The sequence below is a fragment of the Nicotiana attenuata genome, unplaced genomic scaffold (genome assembly GCF_001879085.1).
Source record: "Nicotiana attenuata strain UT unplaced genomic scaffold, NIATTr2, whole genome shotgun sequence".
NCBI classification, from domain to species: Eukaryota; Viridiplantae; Streptophyta; class Magnoliopsida; order Solanales; family Solanaceae; genus Nicotiana; species Nicotiana attenuata.
Genome location: NW_017671008.1, coordinates 268074 through 284652, shown reverse-complemented (window position 1 = coordinate 284652; position 16579 = coordinate 268074). Strand labels below are relative to the sequence as shown.

The following is a 16579-nucleotide window of genomic DNA, read 5'->3' as shown; positions in this document are numbered from 1 at the left end:
GAAATAAGATAGAGGGAGAATGCACTGGGCTACGAATCGTCGGGCAGCTACCTAGTGAATCTCCGAAAAATCTGCTGGACAGCTCTCAACCCTCGCAAGAAGGACCTGTAGCGCCTGAATCTGCACACAGGGGTGCAGGGAGTAAAGTGAGTACTCCAACTCAGTGAGTAATAACAATAAATGAAGACTGAGCGATATAAAATCACGTTATCACAACAATAAGCTATAAGAGGCAGAGCAAAATCAGTAAACACAATTAAATAGTGAAATCTTATAAAACACCTTTTAAGCAGTTAATCAATTAGAGGAAAAACAGCTAGAAAAGGTAAACACATAAGAACTGCCCCTCGGGCACAGTAACAACAGAATCATCCCCTCGGGCAGTATCACAGGACAATACCAGCCCCTAGGGCTATATCTCATATCACAATGGGTACCCGCGCTCACTGGGGGTGTACAGACTCTGAGAGGGGCCCCTTACGCCCCACGCGCAATATCAAGCCATTTCGTGGCATAATCAAATAGGCTCTCGGCCTCATATCAAACACAAGCCACCTCGTGGCGTACAATCTCAGGCCCTCGGCCTCATTATCATAATCAGTATATCACTGTTGCGGCGTGCAGCCCTACTCGAAAGTATCCTCACAACACAGGCCCTCGGCCTTACTCAGTCAGAATCTCATAAGCCCCTCGGGCAACAGTAAAACATGAAGCTCAGCTCAAAACATCTTTAAATAAAATATTTAATGTGTTTAAAACAGAATAACATGGCAGAGTTTTGAAAACAGTAAAATATGGTATGATTGAGCACAAGTATGAAGTCAAACAGTGAGGAAGATATCGGTAAAAATCCCCTAAGGGTCCAAACAGTTGGCACGAAGCCCAAATATGGCATTTAGCCCAAAACATGATAATATCAAATAATTCTTTTATCAAATATGCAGTAAAACAGTCATTCGGGATGGACTAAGTCATAATCCCCAACAGTGCACGACCCCACGCTCGTCATCTAGCGTGTGCGTCACCTCAATATAGCCTAATGCTGTGTAATCCGGGTTTCATACCCTCAGGACAACATTTAAAATCATTACTCACCTCAATTCGGTCCAAACTCTAGCTCGCGATGCCCTTGCCCCTCGAATCGGCCTCCGGATGCTCCGAATCTACCAAAATCAGAAGGTAACCATTAAAATATGCTAAATGGACAAAGCTCACTCAAAAATAATCGAAAAACAGCGCAAATCCCGAAATTAACCAAACCCGACCCCCAGGCCCACGTCTCGGAATTCGATAAATTTTACGTCCTTAGATTCCTTATCTCCCCACGAGTTCATACATATCAAAAGTTCCAAAATCCGACCACAAATGGTCCTTCAAATTCTCAATCAAAGGCCTAAGTTTCCAAGCCCTAGTTCCTCAAATTCTACCCTTAATTACCGCTCTAATCCGTGAATAAATACAATATAAACGAGTTTTCATAATCCAGAACCTTACCTCAACGAAGTCTCCTTGAATTCTCTCTCCAAAATCGCCCAAAGCTCCAAAATTCGTGTTTAAAAATGGTGAAGCCCTCTGAAAATCGCGAAGGAAGAAATAAAAACCTTCTAACCCAAGCTTTTCGCACCTGCGGTCCGGAGGTCGCACCTGCGTGACCGCTTCTGCGATCCCAAGCGCCGCACCTGCGGTTTCCACTTAGGCGGCCAAAATCGCATCTGCGATGCTCGCTCCGCACCTGCGCCATCGCAGGCGCGGTCACCCAACCGCTTCTGCAGTCACAACCTTCCTAGCCCCTTTCCGCTTCTGCGACTGGTCACCCACAGTTGTGGGGTCGCACCCACGATCCTTCAACCGTAGATGCGGTTATGACAGCAACCAAAAAGGCTTCAGCTCTCAAACTCAATTCCAAACCTTCCGTCAACCATCCGAAATCACCCCGAGGCCCCCGGGACCTCAACCAAAAGCACCAACTAGTCTTATACTGCCATTCAAACTTAAACCAACCTTCAAAACACCTCAAACAACATCAAAACCACCAAAACACATCGAATTCAAGCCTAAGGTTCTAAAATCTTCTGCATTCCGCTTTTGATCAAAAAGTCTACCAAACCACGTTCGAATGACCTAAAATTTATCACACACATCCTAAATGACACAACGGGGCTACTGCAACTTCCGGAATTCCATTCCGACCCCTATATCAAAATCTCACATATCAACCGGAAAACGCCAAAAACTTAATTTCGCCAATTCAAGCCTAAATCTACTCCGGACCTCCAAAACACATTCCGATCACGCTCCTAAGTCCCAAATCATCTCCCGAAGCTATCCGAACCATCGGAACTCACATCCGAGCCCTCTAACACATAAGTCAACATCCCGTTGACTTTTCCAACTTAAGCTTTATTAAAATAGACTAAGTGTCTCAAACCTTCTCAAAACCTTTCCGAATCCGAGCCAACCAACCCGATCATCTATAGAACCGATAAACAAAGCAAATAGAAGCAGAAACGGGGGAAACGGAATGATAGCTCATGAAACGACCGGTCGGGTCGTTACATACCCTTAATTCCAACTTTCTTTGATTCCTTTAAGATATGTGTTGCGAGATTAAAGTAAGAAAAAGGCCATGGGAACTAGTCTCTCCATCCATATAGGAGGTAAATAAATATCATTTGGAATAATTAAATATGAAAGCAGTCATATATTCCATTTCATTTTGATTTGACTCGTCACATACAACTTTATTAAAATCTAAAATATCATTATGTTACACAAGTATCAGTTGTTCTTAATTGTTAAATTCTTAATATCTATTTCAACAAGCTATAGTAGCCTTTACCTGTCTTATTTTATCCAAGACGAATATTCTTATGTAATCTTAATTAGTGCGTAGAGTAGGAGTCCTGTATAAATACTCAAAAAAGAAAAATAACAAGTCTGTGTAGGGGTGGGCATCGGTCGGTGCGGTTCGGTTATGAATATTATCGGTTTTGCCTATCGGTTATCGGTTTATAAATATTATAAACCGATAATCAAACCGATAAAATATTGGTTATCGGTTATCGGTTAATCGGTTATTAATCATTATCGGTTTACCCGATAAGATAAAATTAAAACAGATTCTGTAAATGAGAACAGTTCTATTTTATGTTGCTTAGATTTATTGGCATTCGTTCTCCTCTTCAATTGATCAATATTCTTTTGATATAAAATGTTTCTTCTAATTGTAAGATTTTCTTGCTGCCAAAAGCACCCACATCATCTGATTGACTAACAGGACAACCAGTTAAAGTTCCATCTTAGTGCAACTTGACTTTTGTCTTCCAAGAAAAACTTTGATTTAAAAATCAGTGGTTGAAAGAGAAACTGAGAAAGAGAAACTGAGAAGTGAGAACTACGTCTATGAAACCCTAGTTAGTATGTATATACCTAAGGGTAAACTAGTAAATTAGTTAATCCTTATTGGGTTATCGATTTTACCCATAACAGAATTGTCAAACCGAGCCCGAACCGATAATCCGATAAAAAAAAAATTACCCGTTATCGAACCGTTAACCCAATAACCCAATACCGATAACCCAATAAATAATTAACGGTTCGGGTTATCGGTTTTACACGATATATGCCCACCCCTAAGTCTGTGCATAAAAAGGGAAAATATTTTGTATCGTCATTTACGAGCAACCTTTTTGATTTTTTCTTTTTAGGTCACAATTTTTAAATATTAAAGTGCAACAATTTTAAGTAGTAGTTTATTGGAGGTTGATTTCACAAATGGTCATATAATTTTGACGTTTTTTCACTAAAGTCATATAATTTTGTTTTCTCACACAAAAGTTATATAACTATGACTTTTTTTTCCCTAAAGTCATATAACTTTGTTTTTCCCAAAAAAATCATATAACTATGATTTTTTTCACTAAAGTCATCACAAAAATCATATAACTATGATTTTTTTACCAAAATTATATAATTATATTTTCTCACACAAAAATCATAAAACTTTTACTAACTCACAAAAATCAGTGATCGAAAAATATAATTTTCACTAGTATTTTCTTATTTTGTTGATTTTTATTTTCTTATTTTCAGCCTAATAAATAATAATCAAATTAAAATATGAATGACTCAACCCGACCTGCCCCACCCGACCCAATACTCATATATATGAATTAAAGTAATACTAAAAGTGAATACTAAATCCTTCAAAACATGTTACTTCTATTGTTTATTTTTCTTTTTGAGATTTTAATTCAAATTTATAGCATATTTATTCAAGTGCTTTTTAATTATACATTTTTCAAATTTACTTCTATTGTTTATATATAATGCTCTTTTTCTCTTGGTCTACATGTATAATGCTCTTTGACCTGACATTTAAAGTGGTTTTTTTTTTTTGTTAAATCTGATTTGAATTTTTGTGGTTAGATAGTAAGGCATGAGGGAGAAGAGTGTAGGCCAGAAAGGAAAGACAATTTGATGCTCTTCACCGGAAACAAAAGTTAAATTTCTCTCATCTCTTTATTTCTCCATGTTTTGCATCTCCCCTTCCTCTTTTTCGCCTCAAGTGTTGCGTTCAGCTGGACTTTTTTGGGTTTATGATTGTGGAATGCATGTACCTCTATTGATTCAGATTTAACTTGGTCTGAATTTTTTGGTTTACTGCATTACGCCAATTTGCAATTCCATCCAAAATAACATGTTAGAGAATTCCAAATATCCAAGCTCCAATTTCAAATTTTGATGTAGCTCTGTAATTTTCAGAAAATAGATGAAAGATTTTGTACTTAGATTTGTTTGCGACTAAATACGGATAATTTCCTCGATATTAGATTCGGTTACAGTAGTTTTTATTTGTTTTCTCTCGCGTATGTTGATTTCATAGACCATAAGTAACAAGAGTTAACATGTGCAGAACTTTCAACACAATATTTGGTAGTTTGATTGTATAAAATATGTGCTCTCGACTTGAATAAATGGTGTTAATTAAGAAGAACTTAGATATGTGGCAAATGTTGTCTTTAAAGCCATGTCATTGCTTCGTCGTCTGATTTTTCGACGAGGAATAGATGTCCTCTGAGTTATGTATTGTTGCTTTTCCAGTCTTCTATTGGGTATTTATAGAAGATCAATTTTCATTCTTATGAGTAAGTTTTCATATTTTGTATGAATTTTTGTGGCATTAAAGTTAGAAGTCATACTATATAACTATAACCTCTATTCATTACTAATTTTCTCATCATACCTGTGTGATTGAAGTGCTATTCTTTTGGTTTCTATTATATCGAAGTTTGCTGAAAATTGTTGGTTAGATGTTAGAGAACAAGTGGTTTAGAAGTAAGGGTATTTGGTAGAGTTGCTTTTGATTTTCTGTTTTTAACTGAATTTATGTTTTTGTTTGTTTCTACTGGTTTTTGCCGCGTTATACACTCATTACTCATTTCAGTCATAAAATCATGGTGATTAATTCTACAGTAAAAGTGAAAAGTTTCACCATGGAATTGCCTTTTATTCCCTGTTGTTTTATGAGAAAATTGAAAGTAGTAAAAAAAAAACTACTATTATTTGGAGGAGGAAAAAACTGAAAGCAACCTGTTTCTGTTTTTTTTTTTTAAAGCTTATCAAATTTCCTAGATTTATCAGTCATAAAGTGGCCACGCTTCCTACAAGCTCTTCTTTTCTTCTATTACTTCTTTTTACCTTTTTGGTTAACTTTTCATGTAGAAGAAATGAAGCATTGTGCAAATTGTTTGAGAATCTTATTTTGAATGACACTACTGAAAAATAAAGAAACATCTGGTTCATTTTGAGAAAATTGTTAAAGAAATGCCCTGGTTGTTGCTTATTCCAGTGGGATGTTGGATTGAGGAGCAGATTTGCTATTTATTTGCTATACAATAATCAATGACCAGCTGGTAGAGTTTCAAATTAATCTTTTATCTTAATGATACAGTTGTACAATAACTTTATGAAACCTCAAGTTTAAGGAATGATTGTATTACATGAAAGAGGCATGTCAATGCATTTTTACTTACCAAAAATTAAAGAAGCATGATCAAATATCTTCAAAGCTAATGTCAGCATTAACTATAATTCCTATTAGCTTCTTAAAGGTAAAAATAAAAAATAAAAAATATTTCAAATTAACCTGCTACGATGCCAAGTATAATAAAAACAAAGCAAAACTGAGCAAAGTTGCCTTTAGTGGGTTCAATTGTTACGGTAGGAAAGGCTTCTACTAACAAATCAAACTGTGACTGTAGAAAATGCATTACTTTTCCATCATTTGTTCTTGTGAATATGGTGTTTGCTTTTAATGTTACTGTAGCGTTTGAGAATGAATTTGCATATGCAGTTTCCAAGGCCTAAGAGTGCTTTCCTGTTGAAAGATGTTAGGAATGATTTCCAGTTTCTGGCCAGCATCTTTAACTCGATTGACATTTAAACAAAATTCATTTCTATATTTTTGAGTTGCGAAACTACATTCATGTACATGTTACATGAATGTTTTCCAAATCAAAACTTGTTGTTCTCTCTTTCTTTTAAAATTTAAAGGCCACGAAGATCTTCAGTTGTCATCTTAGAAGCCTTAACAAGGACTTAGAATGATTTGGTTTTTAAGGAATATCTAAATAGTACAGGATCGTTGTGCTTGTTATTTACTTATATTTATCTGTTATTCAGGTTGTTTTGATCTTGCCTATGCACACAATACATTTAGTCTCACGCAGAGATGAATCATATGGATACTTTTCTCGCCTCTTTCACAGGTCCAACAACAGATAACATCAACGAGTGGATTAAACTTTTTTTGTCCGACTCTTAACTAACAAAGGCAGATAAGACCATGCATAGGGAATTAAACTACTGAGCAGGACAGAAAATGGAGAAGGGAACCTAAAATATAACAACAGTCCTTGAATTTTGTCACTAAAATAGATTTACATTTTTATCACAAAACCAATATCTGGCAAGTGATGTATGCACATGATATTATTAAACGACTAAGATATAAGCAAGAACGTTGAAAGTGGTACCATTTTTTTTATGGGAAGATCGTAAAAGAAGTTTTATGTATTCCCCTGAGAGACTCAGAGTGATTTTGGCGCATTCGACACAACCAAGAAAAGAAGTAACTTCATATTATAAATGGAAAAGCCCTAAAAATGCCACTCAACTTTCAGAAATGGTCTATCCATGCCATCCGTTAAAAAAAATGCTCATTTCATGCCACTGTCGCTACACATTTGGCCCATCCATGCCATTATTGACTAACGGCTCAATTTTTATTTGCCCATCTATGCCACTGCCGTTAGTCAATAATGGCATGGATGGGCCAAATGTGTAACGTCAGTGGCATGAAATGAGCATTTTTTTAACGGATGGCATGGATAAACTATTTTTAAAAGTTGAGTGGCATTTTTAGGCCTTTTCCGTATTATAAAGTACTAGGTTGGTGCAGCCCTTGCCAGCACGGGCCCGTCATTATTTAGCTCCGCGTGTTAGCTAATTGTAAATATAATATAAATTAACGATGTAAGTATGGATCCAGTAGATAATATTTCACACTACAAAAAATTGGAATTATTGCGGCGGTTATTTAACGAAGGTTCGAAGAAAGCGCCGCAATATTTATTATAATACGGCGGCGTTCCAGACGCCATTAATGCATAATTGTTAAACCGGCGTTTTTTTACCATTACGGCGGTTCTAAACCGCCACTAACTAGAAGAAATTATTAATAATTCTTTTCCGCTAATATTTAATGTTACTATTCAGTAACATTATTAAAAATATTAACATTAAATTTAATGATAACGTAAATATCATTCAAATTTCACCTAAAGCTCCCTAAACAGACACACCTTCTCTCTCTAGACTCTACACCGTCTCTCTCGTTCTCTCTAACAGCTTGTTTGGATGGTTGTTCCTCGTTGTATTGCATATATTGTATTGTTATCCCAAAACAATGTTTGTTTTGATTGTTTCATTAAAATTGGTTGTATTGTATTGTTAGATCCATTGTTCCGGAACAATAAAAAGTCCCCTTTTTTGAAACAACCGATTTGGTGTGGTGGGATTGTTTCCTATTTTTCTTTCCAATTATGCCCTAACTTATTACTCTATAATTCTATTTTACCCTTTATCTTTTTTCTATTTTAGCTCCAAATCTCCAACTTATAAGGTACTTTGTTTTTTTCCAGCCCAATGTTAAAGGTGTTTTGTTGCCTCCTGTTTTATTTTTTCTCCTAATTTGCTTGTAACTCAATTCTAATTAGTTGTGCTCCTTTTTTTTATCTTTTTCTGTCTCGCTCCTTTGTTCTGCTTCCTTATTGTGTTTTACCTTCTCCTGTTTTGTTTTTTAAAATTATTTTTATACATAATTTTGATAAATTTAATATTTAAACAATTGAGCGTATTTTAATAAACTTATCCGTTACAGTACAGTAGATACAGCCAAACCAAGCAACAAAATATTATTTAACAATAACAAACAATACAATCTATCCAAATACGGTACAATACGATACAATACAATGCAATACATTATAAAAGGATAGGGAACAATGATCCAAACACAGTGTAAACAAGCGATTCCCCAAATTAAATCACTGTAATATAAGAGGTCTAAGGAGATTACAATGATGTAAGGAGATCAGATTTCAACTCGTTTAAGGTGATGTGTTTGAATTCGCTATAAATAGCCCTTTTCTGATAAATACTCACTTCAATACGTCTCCGGTTTCAAGTCGTTCGTGTAATTCCTTCCAAAATGTCGTTGATTTCACTGATTTAAGGCGTGCATGTGTGTGTATTGGATGGATATCAGTTTAAACCACTGATTTTAGCCGTGAATTTCACTGATTTAGGTTTCGATTTTGCTGTTTTAGCCATTGATTTCATTGAGTTTAGGCGTGCATCTGTGTGTATTGGACGAAGATCAGTTTAAATCACTGATTTTAGCTGTCGATTCACTGTTTTAGCTATCAATTTCTGCTAATAGTTTTTTTTTTCCGTTTATTTTTGTGTCAAGTTTTGTTACTTTTCTGTTCAATTAAGTTTGTGTTTGTTTAAATTTTGACATTTTTAGTTTTTGTTCTGCTAATATTAACCTAAATATCATTTATGGCCTTGATAGGTAGCCAAGGAATCTAAAACAGCTCGTAAAGCAATTGGGATCGACGTCGACAAAATTATATTTGATAGGGATAGCTCTTGTCAGTTAACTTTATCCTTTCTTTTGAGCAGCTATAGTATATTCTGAATTCATAACTGTTGAAAATCAAAGCTTATTGATTCTTTTTTTCCTTGCTACACTTGATTGTCATGAGCTTAGAGGGCAGGGTCGATATGTTAGTGCAGCTGGTCCAGATTACTTACCTCCTGAAGAGTGAGGAAAGCAAATTTAATTAAAATGTTGAGTGAGAACAAAGAAAGTTAGCATTATAAAAACCAGCACTATTTTCACCCTTTTAGCACATAAAAAGGGTCAAATAGCAGGAAATCAGCACTTCTTCCAGAAAGTGTTTGCTGTACACTCTTCCAGAAATTTAATTATGAAACAAGATTTAAAGCCTCAAGAAAATGAACAAACTCCCACTTCACTTGTCCTTTCTTTCTGCTTGCATTTCCCAAAGGTACATAATTCAAGAAATTGCTGAGGGTTTCAGGAGTTTCATCCAGGGAGTTGCATTTCCCTGGATGTTCAACTCCTCGATTTATATTTTAGTATGGTCTTTATTTTGTTGCAGATGAACATCAAGTGATAAAATCTATTAGGTTAAAGGTTCAGGATGTCCATAACTTGGAGAATGAATCGCGCATAATTGTTGAATGTGATGAGTTTGCTCAACCTATTGGAAAATCAGCCGGCATTCTTGCAGGATTTTTGGGGGAGCTTGCTACAAATCCTTGCTACTTTCCAATTGGCTTTGAGAGTTGGGCATTAATGCCTAAACCTTTTGTGCACCGTGTTGTTAATGATTTCGTATTGGTAATGCCTTTTAATTCTTTTGCTTAGTTTGTATGTAATAGTTGTTTTACTTAGATTTTTGTTGGAAAGAGTTGTTGTGTTGTTGATTGGAAATTCTGTCAGCAGTAAACTAACATATATTATTTTTGTCAAGCCTCGGTTTTTCTTTAGGAGTGATCAGCAAAAGGTAAAAGGTTGGCTTAACAATTCGCTTAAAAAAAAGTGGAAGGAATTCAGGCTTAAATTATGGGATGAGGCCAATGATTCATTATTGAGCAAAGAAGATATCATTAAGAATGCTCCAGAAGGCATTCCCATGGACCAATGGGCATTGTATGTTAACTATCGGTCCAAAGAAGAAACAAAGGTTCGTATTCTTCTTCTTCTTCTTATTTCACTGCTTGTCTCTGCTGCTTCTTCTCTGCCACTGCTGTGGCTTCTCTTTTTTTCCCTTCTTCTTCTTCTTCTTCTTGCTCTTCTTTGTTTCACCAAAAGAAGTACATGACTTGTTTTACATAGATACAATAACTGTGCCCAGTTAGATACTGAGAAAGCTAATAGATGGTCTGCTACAAAGGCTGGTGAAGCTCCTAATAGTTCAGTTATCATTTCTTGTTTAGTTCTCTTAAGCTTGCAGCAAAATGAATGCTAGTGTCTTGTTTAGTTCAGTTATCAATTGTCGCTTTCTATATGTAACAGAAATTCTCCTATTTTGACTCGTAGGCGCTTTGCTTGAGAAATCAACGGATTCGAGGACAACAAACACTTCCTCATACTAGTGGTGCTATGAGTCTGGCTAGAAGAAGGGATTTGATGGTAGTTTAATATGACATACTTACTGATACGTTCTGTGTATTAATATATTCTTAATTAACTAAGTTTACTTTTTTAAAATTTCAGAAGAAAATGGGGAAAGAAGTTGATCGAGGCAAAGTGTGGACTGAGACTCATAAGAGGAAAGATGGGAGTTATGTGAATGATCAAGCTAGGGAGATTGGGGTAAGTGTTATTTGGTGCTTTAGTCTTTCATAAGAATATGAGGTCAAAATTCCAATAGACTTAATCCCATTCCAAGAAGAAGAAGAAAATGATGACACAAAAGAACTACCGAATAATGTACGAGCAAGAATTGAATTTGCATATTTGCATTATTCTTGCACATCATGTGTTACTTTTATAATTTTTTTATACTTCCCTTTCTCCATTTTTTTTAACTATAGTTAAATTCCTAAAATCTAATTCGCTTTTGTAATTATATTTTGTCCCTCGTGTAGGAAAGAATTGAAGAAATTCGAAGACAAAGGTCAGAAAATCTGGCAGAAATTTCACCGAATGATGCGCTTGGTGTAATCTTCGGTCCCGAGCACCCTGGTCGTGTTCGAGGCTTAGGCATGGGTGCAGTTCCAACTGTAGTATTCAAGCAAACATCACGCCGAGGTGGTTGTCCTTATATGGGCTCATCTAGCGCTATTGCTCCACCTCCACAATGGGTGCAAGAGATGGCAAATATGAGATCACAATTGAATGCGCTAACCAGCTTATTTCAAATGACAATTGGAAATATCCCCGAGGAGTTTGCTCACTTATTTCCGACTCCTGAACAGGTACAAGTGCTTATTTTTTCTTTGTTTGCCCATTCAATTTGACAATATGTTTAAAGTTAGATTGGAATCTATTATGAGATAATTTTGTTTATTATGAGAAAAGCAGCTGGAAGTTATTATCGGGGGAAATGATATTCTCAGGTATATTTTTCTCCTAATAATGGAATCCGTGAGTTATAAAAAGGTCATGTTATAAGGTCTCTATTTGACCTGATCCTGTTCTCTCTCTGCCTAGTTTAGATCATTGAAAGGTATGAAAACTTGAAAAGTTCTAATAGAGTTGATAGCTTCAGTTTGCAGCCTTGATAATTGGTTGTGTTTGGTTTAAGTGTTCTGCACATTGAGCTGCTGATTTCTGTTGTTTGGGACTAGCACTAGAGTTAACAATAAAACTTCAGTTTGGTTCCAATTTTAACCAAAGTTCAGCTGTTTTGATCAAGTTTTGACAGCATTTTTGCACTGATTTGAAGCTGCAATTTCTGCACTTTTGTTGCATTGTTTGAGCTGATTTTCTTGTAACTTCATCTCATTTGATGCAAATTCTAGCAACTTCAGTTACAATAGACAAGTCAATACTTGTAAAACCCTATATTTTTAGTAAGGATATATTGGTTATTAGCAAATAATAATAATAATAACTAAATAAGAAAAAAAGAAGAGGAAAGCAAATCTATCTATATAGAATAACACAAGCAAATCAATATTAGGCTGCCAAGTGGAACACCCATTAAGCTGCCATATGTAACAAATTAAGACAAGTCTCCAAAAAAGTTGGAGTTTCTTTTTTGCACCTACAAATCAGCTAAATCAGTAAAAAAAGCCAAACAAAGTTAATTTTACAAATTTAAAAAAACATCAATACTCCCATCGTTTCCAATCCTCCCACGATTTTAGCTTTCTGGTATTTCCTCCCCCTTAATTAACGTGATTGTTATTAAAAACAAAGACAACATGTATCCCTACAAATCAGCAAAATAAGAACAGTTAATAATCCACGAAATTGGTTTCAATGATTCCCACGATTTTTGCTTTCCATAACACGATTTTTGCTTTCCATAATTTCTGCCCTTTAATTAAAGTTGCGGTTCTAAAAATCAAGGAAAAGATTCCTCCAGTTTGTAAGTTCCCGTTTTTTACTCCTTAACTACCATCCACAATTTGCAATAACTTTTTTTAACTTTTTAATACTTAAGTTTTTTTTTTAAAAGGAGGAATAATATCAGTTATTCCAACAAAACAGTCGGCATCTCAAAGGCAGAAGTGCATCTCCATTATCCCACGACTGATCGTGGTCTGTAACGTCTTCTTCCAACTCCAAAATCTCAAATTTATATACACATCTATAACTCCATGATTTATGTGCTTTATATTTACAAAACCTTTTCAACTTCATATTTCATCTACTACATTCTGATTGCAATTACTTTGCAAGTATGGCCACACAAATTCATGATATCAAACAAATATCATCCAACTCGATGCAATGGAATCTCAAAGTTAGAGTTGTTCGAATGTGGATAATGCCGGATCGCTTTAACCCGCAAATACCGTTTTCAATTGAATTGGTTTTACAGGATTCTAAGGTAACATATTCAACTTTGTCATAGTTTTAAACTTACTAATGTAGTCGCATTCCATATGAAAATTCTTTCTTCCGTATTACTTAAATAATTCGACTTCCATATCAACAGATGTTTAACTGATCTGGAATCCATTGTGTCATTTCGTTTTTCACTTCGAATGTTGAGTATAACTTTAGAAAGTGATTGTCCTTATATTAACAATCAGGTAAGTTGCATCTTTGTACATAATAACCGATTTATTGTTCAAAATAGCAGAGGAACTGTTCTGCTATTAAAGAAGTATTGTTCAAAATATATAACTTCGGTAAATATTAGCTATTGCTTGCCTTGGTTACACGATCATCGGATGAACTTATAGAAACTATGTTTATATTTTGCAATTTTCAGCTTTGTTTCTGCTCATGTTGCCTTCATAATTGATATACAACAACTGTAGCATTTTGGTTTTTGACATTACATCTTTTAACAACTTTACACATTGATGAAAGTATATACGCCCTTACATTTGTTGGGTTCATAATTGTGCACAAATAATTAATCTGAATTTGCAGGGTGATCGTATACATGCTACAATCGGAAAGTATGTTCTTAAGTTTTTTAGGAACAAGATACATGAACTTCGCTTATATCGTATGAACTACTTTATAGTCGGACCAAATAATTTGAAGTTGAGGACTACGACACACAACTTGAAGTTGACATTTACTCAAAAGACATTTGTCGAGGAAACAAATGATCCTTCATTTCATATGAACATCTTTAACTTGCGCCCTTTTGACCAACTAACAAATCAACATGATGTCGATGAGACAGAATTACTCGGTAATTTATTTTAAAATTTTAAATGAAGTTAAAAATGTTATTTCTCAAAGTATGTCACTAACTTTTATATTTATAGATGTTGTNAGCCATCCATAAGCCCATTCCACTTTATCTGCAGTGAGGGATCTTAAACATGACGACCAGGCCTCAGTACCCTCCGGGAACTCAATACCTATAACTCGGGTCTCGAACTCTACAATACAACTCAACCCGGTTAAGCCGTAGTTCATATATCCTGTGCGGTGACAAAGATGCTCCTGTATCCACAACTGCAAGAGCAAATTGCAACCCTGAAAGAATTTCTCCCCTTCTCGACATTTGGTCAGAGCTCGGTATATTTCCGCTACAATCAGAGGAGCCACCGTGCTAGTAGGTTTCTTCATGGCAACATCTAGCATCCCTACTAGGCCAAGGTCTATGTGACCATCCTTTCTAGGACAAATTACCACTCCCAAGAAGGCCACCATGAAGGCTAATCCCCGTCGGGACTCCCATTTATCTTTGTTGCCAGCATGTGTTAATCCTGTATTGGGTTCCTCAAAACCTTTGGGGTTACCATACCGGTGATATAGGAAATGTAGTGTACAACACCCTTCCGCCAGATGGGGGTCTTGAATATCCCGACTGATGCTCAACAAATCTAAAAACCTGTGAAGAGTTACCGGCCGTGGAGCCAAAGGGTATCTACCACGGAGGTTCCCGTTGAGACCTGCGTATCCGGCGATCTCTTCTAATGTAGGTGTGAGCTCAAAATCTGAAAACCGGAATACATTACGGGTCGGGTCCCAAAATGGTATCAGTGCCTCAATGACATCCTTCCTTGGTCTGATTTTCAATAAATCTACAAGACCGCCAAGGCTTTTAACCACAGTATCCCTGCTTCCTTTTCCCAAGTCATGCCACCACATATGGAGTTTCAAAGGGATCTCGCTCAGGACTGAGAAGGTTTCGATGTCACTTGAATTCATCCTGCACATTATTTAGGGGAACTTAATGATTTATTTCGAAAAATGACTATTTGTGCAAAAATCCTTTATTTAGAAAACAAGGACTTGGATTTGCAAATACGGCCTTTCAGCACTTCTGGAAGGAAGATTTTAAGGCTGTTCCCGCAAACCGTTTGAAAATGACTCAGGTGGCTATTCTTGCAAAAACGGCCTTCCGGCGTCCTTTTGGGGACATTCGGCTTATCTTAAAACAAGAATGGTATCACCCAATTTATTTGACAAAAAATTAAAATTTTGGTATTTTTGGCTATTTTTTGCAAAAGGGAGGTTGGACCCGATGAGGGTTGCCTACGTATCTCACATCCGGTGAGAATCAAACCGGCGTAGTTCGGGCAGATTTGCCAAAATCAAAGCTATTTTGAACAACAATTTTCTTTTCTATGTTTTCAAATATTTTTCTTTTCTATTTTTAAAAATCCGGCAGCATTTCGGTATTATTTGGGCATTTGGTTTTTCACAACAAATGGTCACCCTCACTTAGTCCTAACACTGCTTATTTCCTCAATTTTCACTTATTTAGACAAGCCAATCAACATGCAGAACCGAGCAAATAAATGCGCAAGTAGCACGTAAGATGCATCAGGATGGTCAATTCATTTCAGGTCATCTGTCCTAGACGGACCCAACCCCTGTGTTGAGTCCCCTAAGTCAAATGCACATGATGCACACAAACGTCCTACTAGGGATCCGACATGAGTTTTTGTTCTTCTAGGTTTAACCCTAGGTTTATTGGTCTAGACATGGCTTACCCGAGCGGACAACTCGAGCCGAGGGGGAGGCAGCGTACCGGGGATACAGAAGCTCCGCCGGCTTAGCAACTTATCCAACCTCGTTCTAAATGGGAAAAGACTCTAAACAGAAGAGAAGCTACACGAAGTGCACCCTTCTCCATGATGTAGAAGACTCAGAAAGAGGAAGGGATTCGCGACAATTTATATATACAGTTTCAACAAATATCAAAGCGGTAAAACATTTAGCACATATAGCATGGAACATGTAGAAAAAATCAGATAAAGCCAAATATAATAATTGTACTAAGCTCGAATTCTTTAACCCTGAACCAGAGATTCTGGGTTCGTTCCCCAGCAGAGTCGCCAGAGCTGTCACACCTCCTTTTTTACACATCTACCCCGAAGGATAATGTATAAGGGAGTTTTTCCATTTAAAGTGACATTATTCGAAATGGGATTATTTATTTATTTTTAGAGTCGCCACTTGGGATAGGATTGGCTTTTGGTGTCCCAAGTCACCGATTTAATATAAATCCCAAATCGAGGAAAATTTCGACTTCCCAATTGGAGTCTGCGAACCAGAAATTCTGTGTAAGGAATTCTGTTGACCCGAAGGAAGGCGTTAGGCACCCTCGGATCCCGTGGTTCTAGCACGGTCGCTTAAATTATTATAAATGGCTAAAAATCTGGTTTTTGCAATTTTTAAGATTATTTACCGCTTTTAGTTATTTTTACGAAAGTGAACGCCGTTTAAGAGCGTGTTTTCGGATCACGTCACATGAAATGCACCCGGATCCGTGACACCTCTTATTCAACGTTTTGGGATTTGGATTTGGGTTGCATGAAATGCACACCCGAG

At 36.3% G+C, this 16579-nt stretch overlaps 1 protein-coding gene across 1 annotated transcript; it reads left to right on the top strand.

Moving 5' to 3' along the window:
- Positions 1–8638: 8638 nt before the first annotated feature.
- Positions 8639–11641, top strand: LOC109205182. The gene is made up of 7 exons (XM_019367863.1): positions 8639–8677; positions 9140–9218; positions 9753–9994; positions 10128–10340; positions 10697–10789; positions 10874–10972; positions 11248–11641. Exons 3-7 carry the CDS (start codon positions 9950–9952, stop codon positions 11617–11619), a joined length of 822 nt encoding a protein of 273 aa, XP_019223408.1. The 5' UTR covers positions 8639–8677; positions 9140–9218; positions 9753–9949; the 3' UTR covers positions 11620–11641.
- The last annotated feature ends 4938 nt before the right edge of the window (positions 11642–16579 follow it).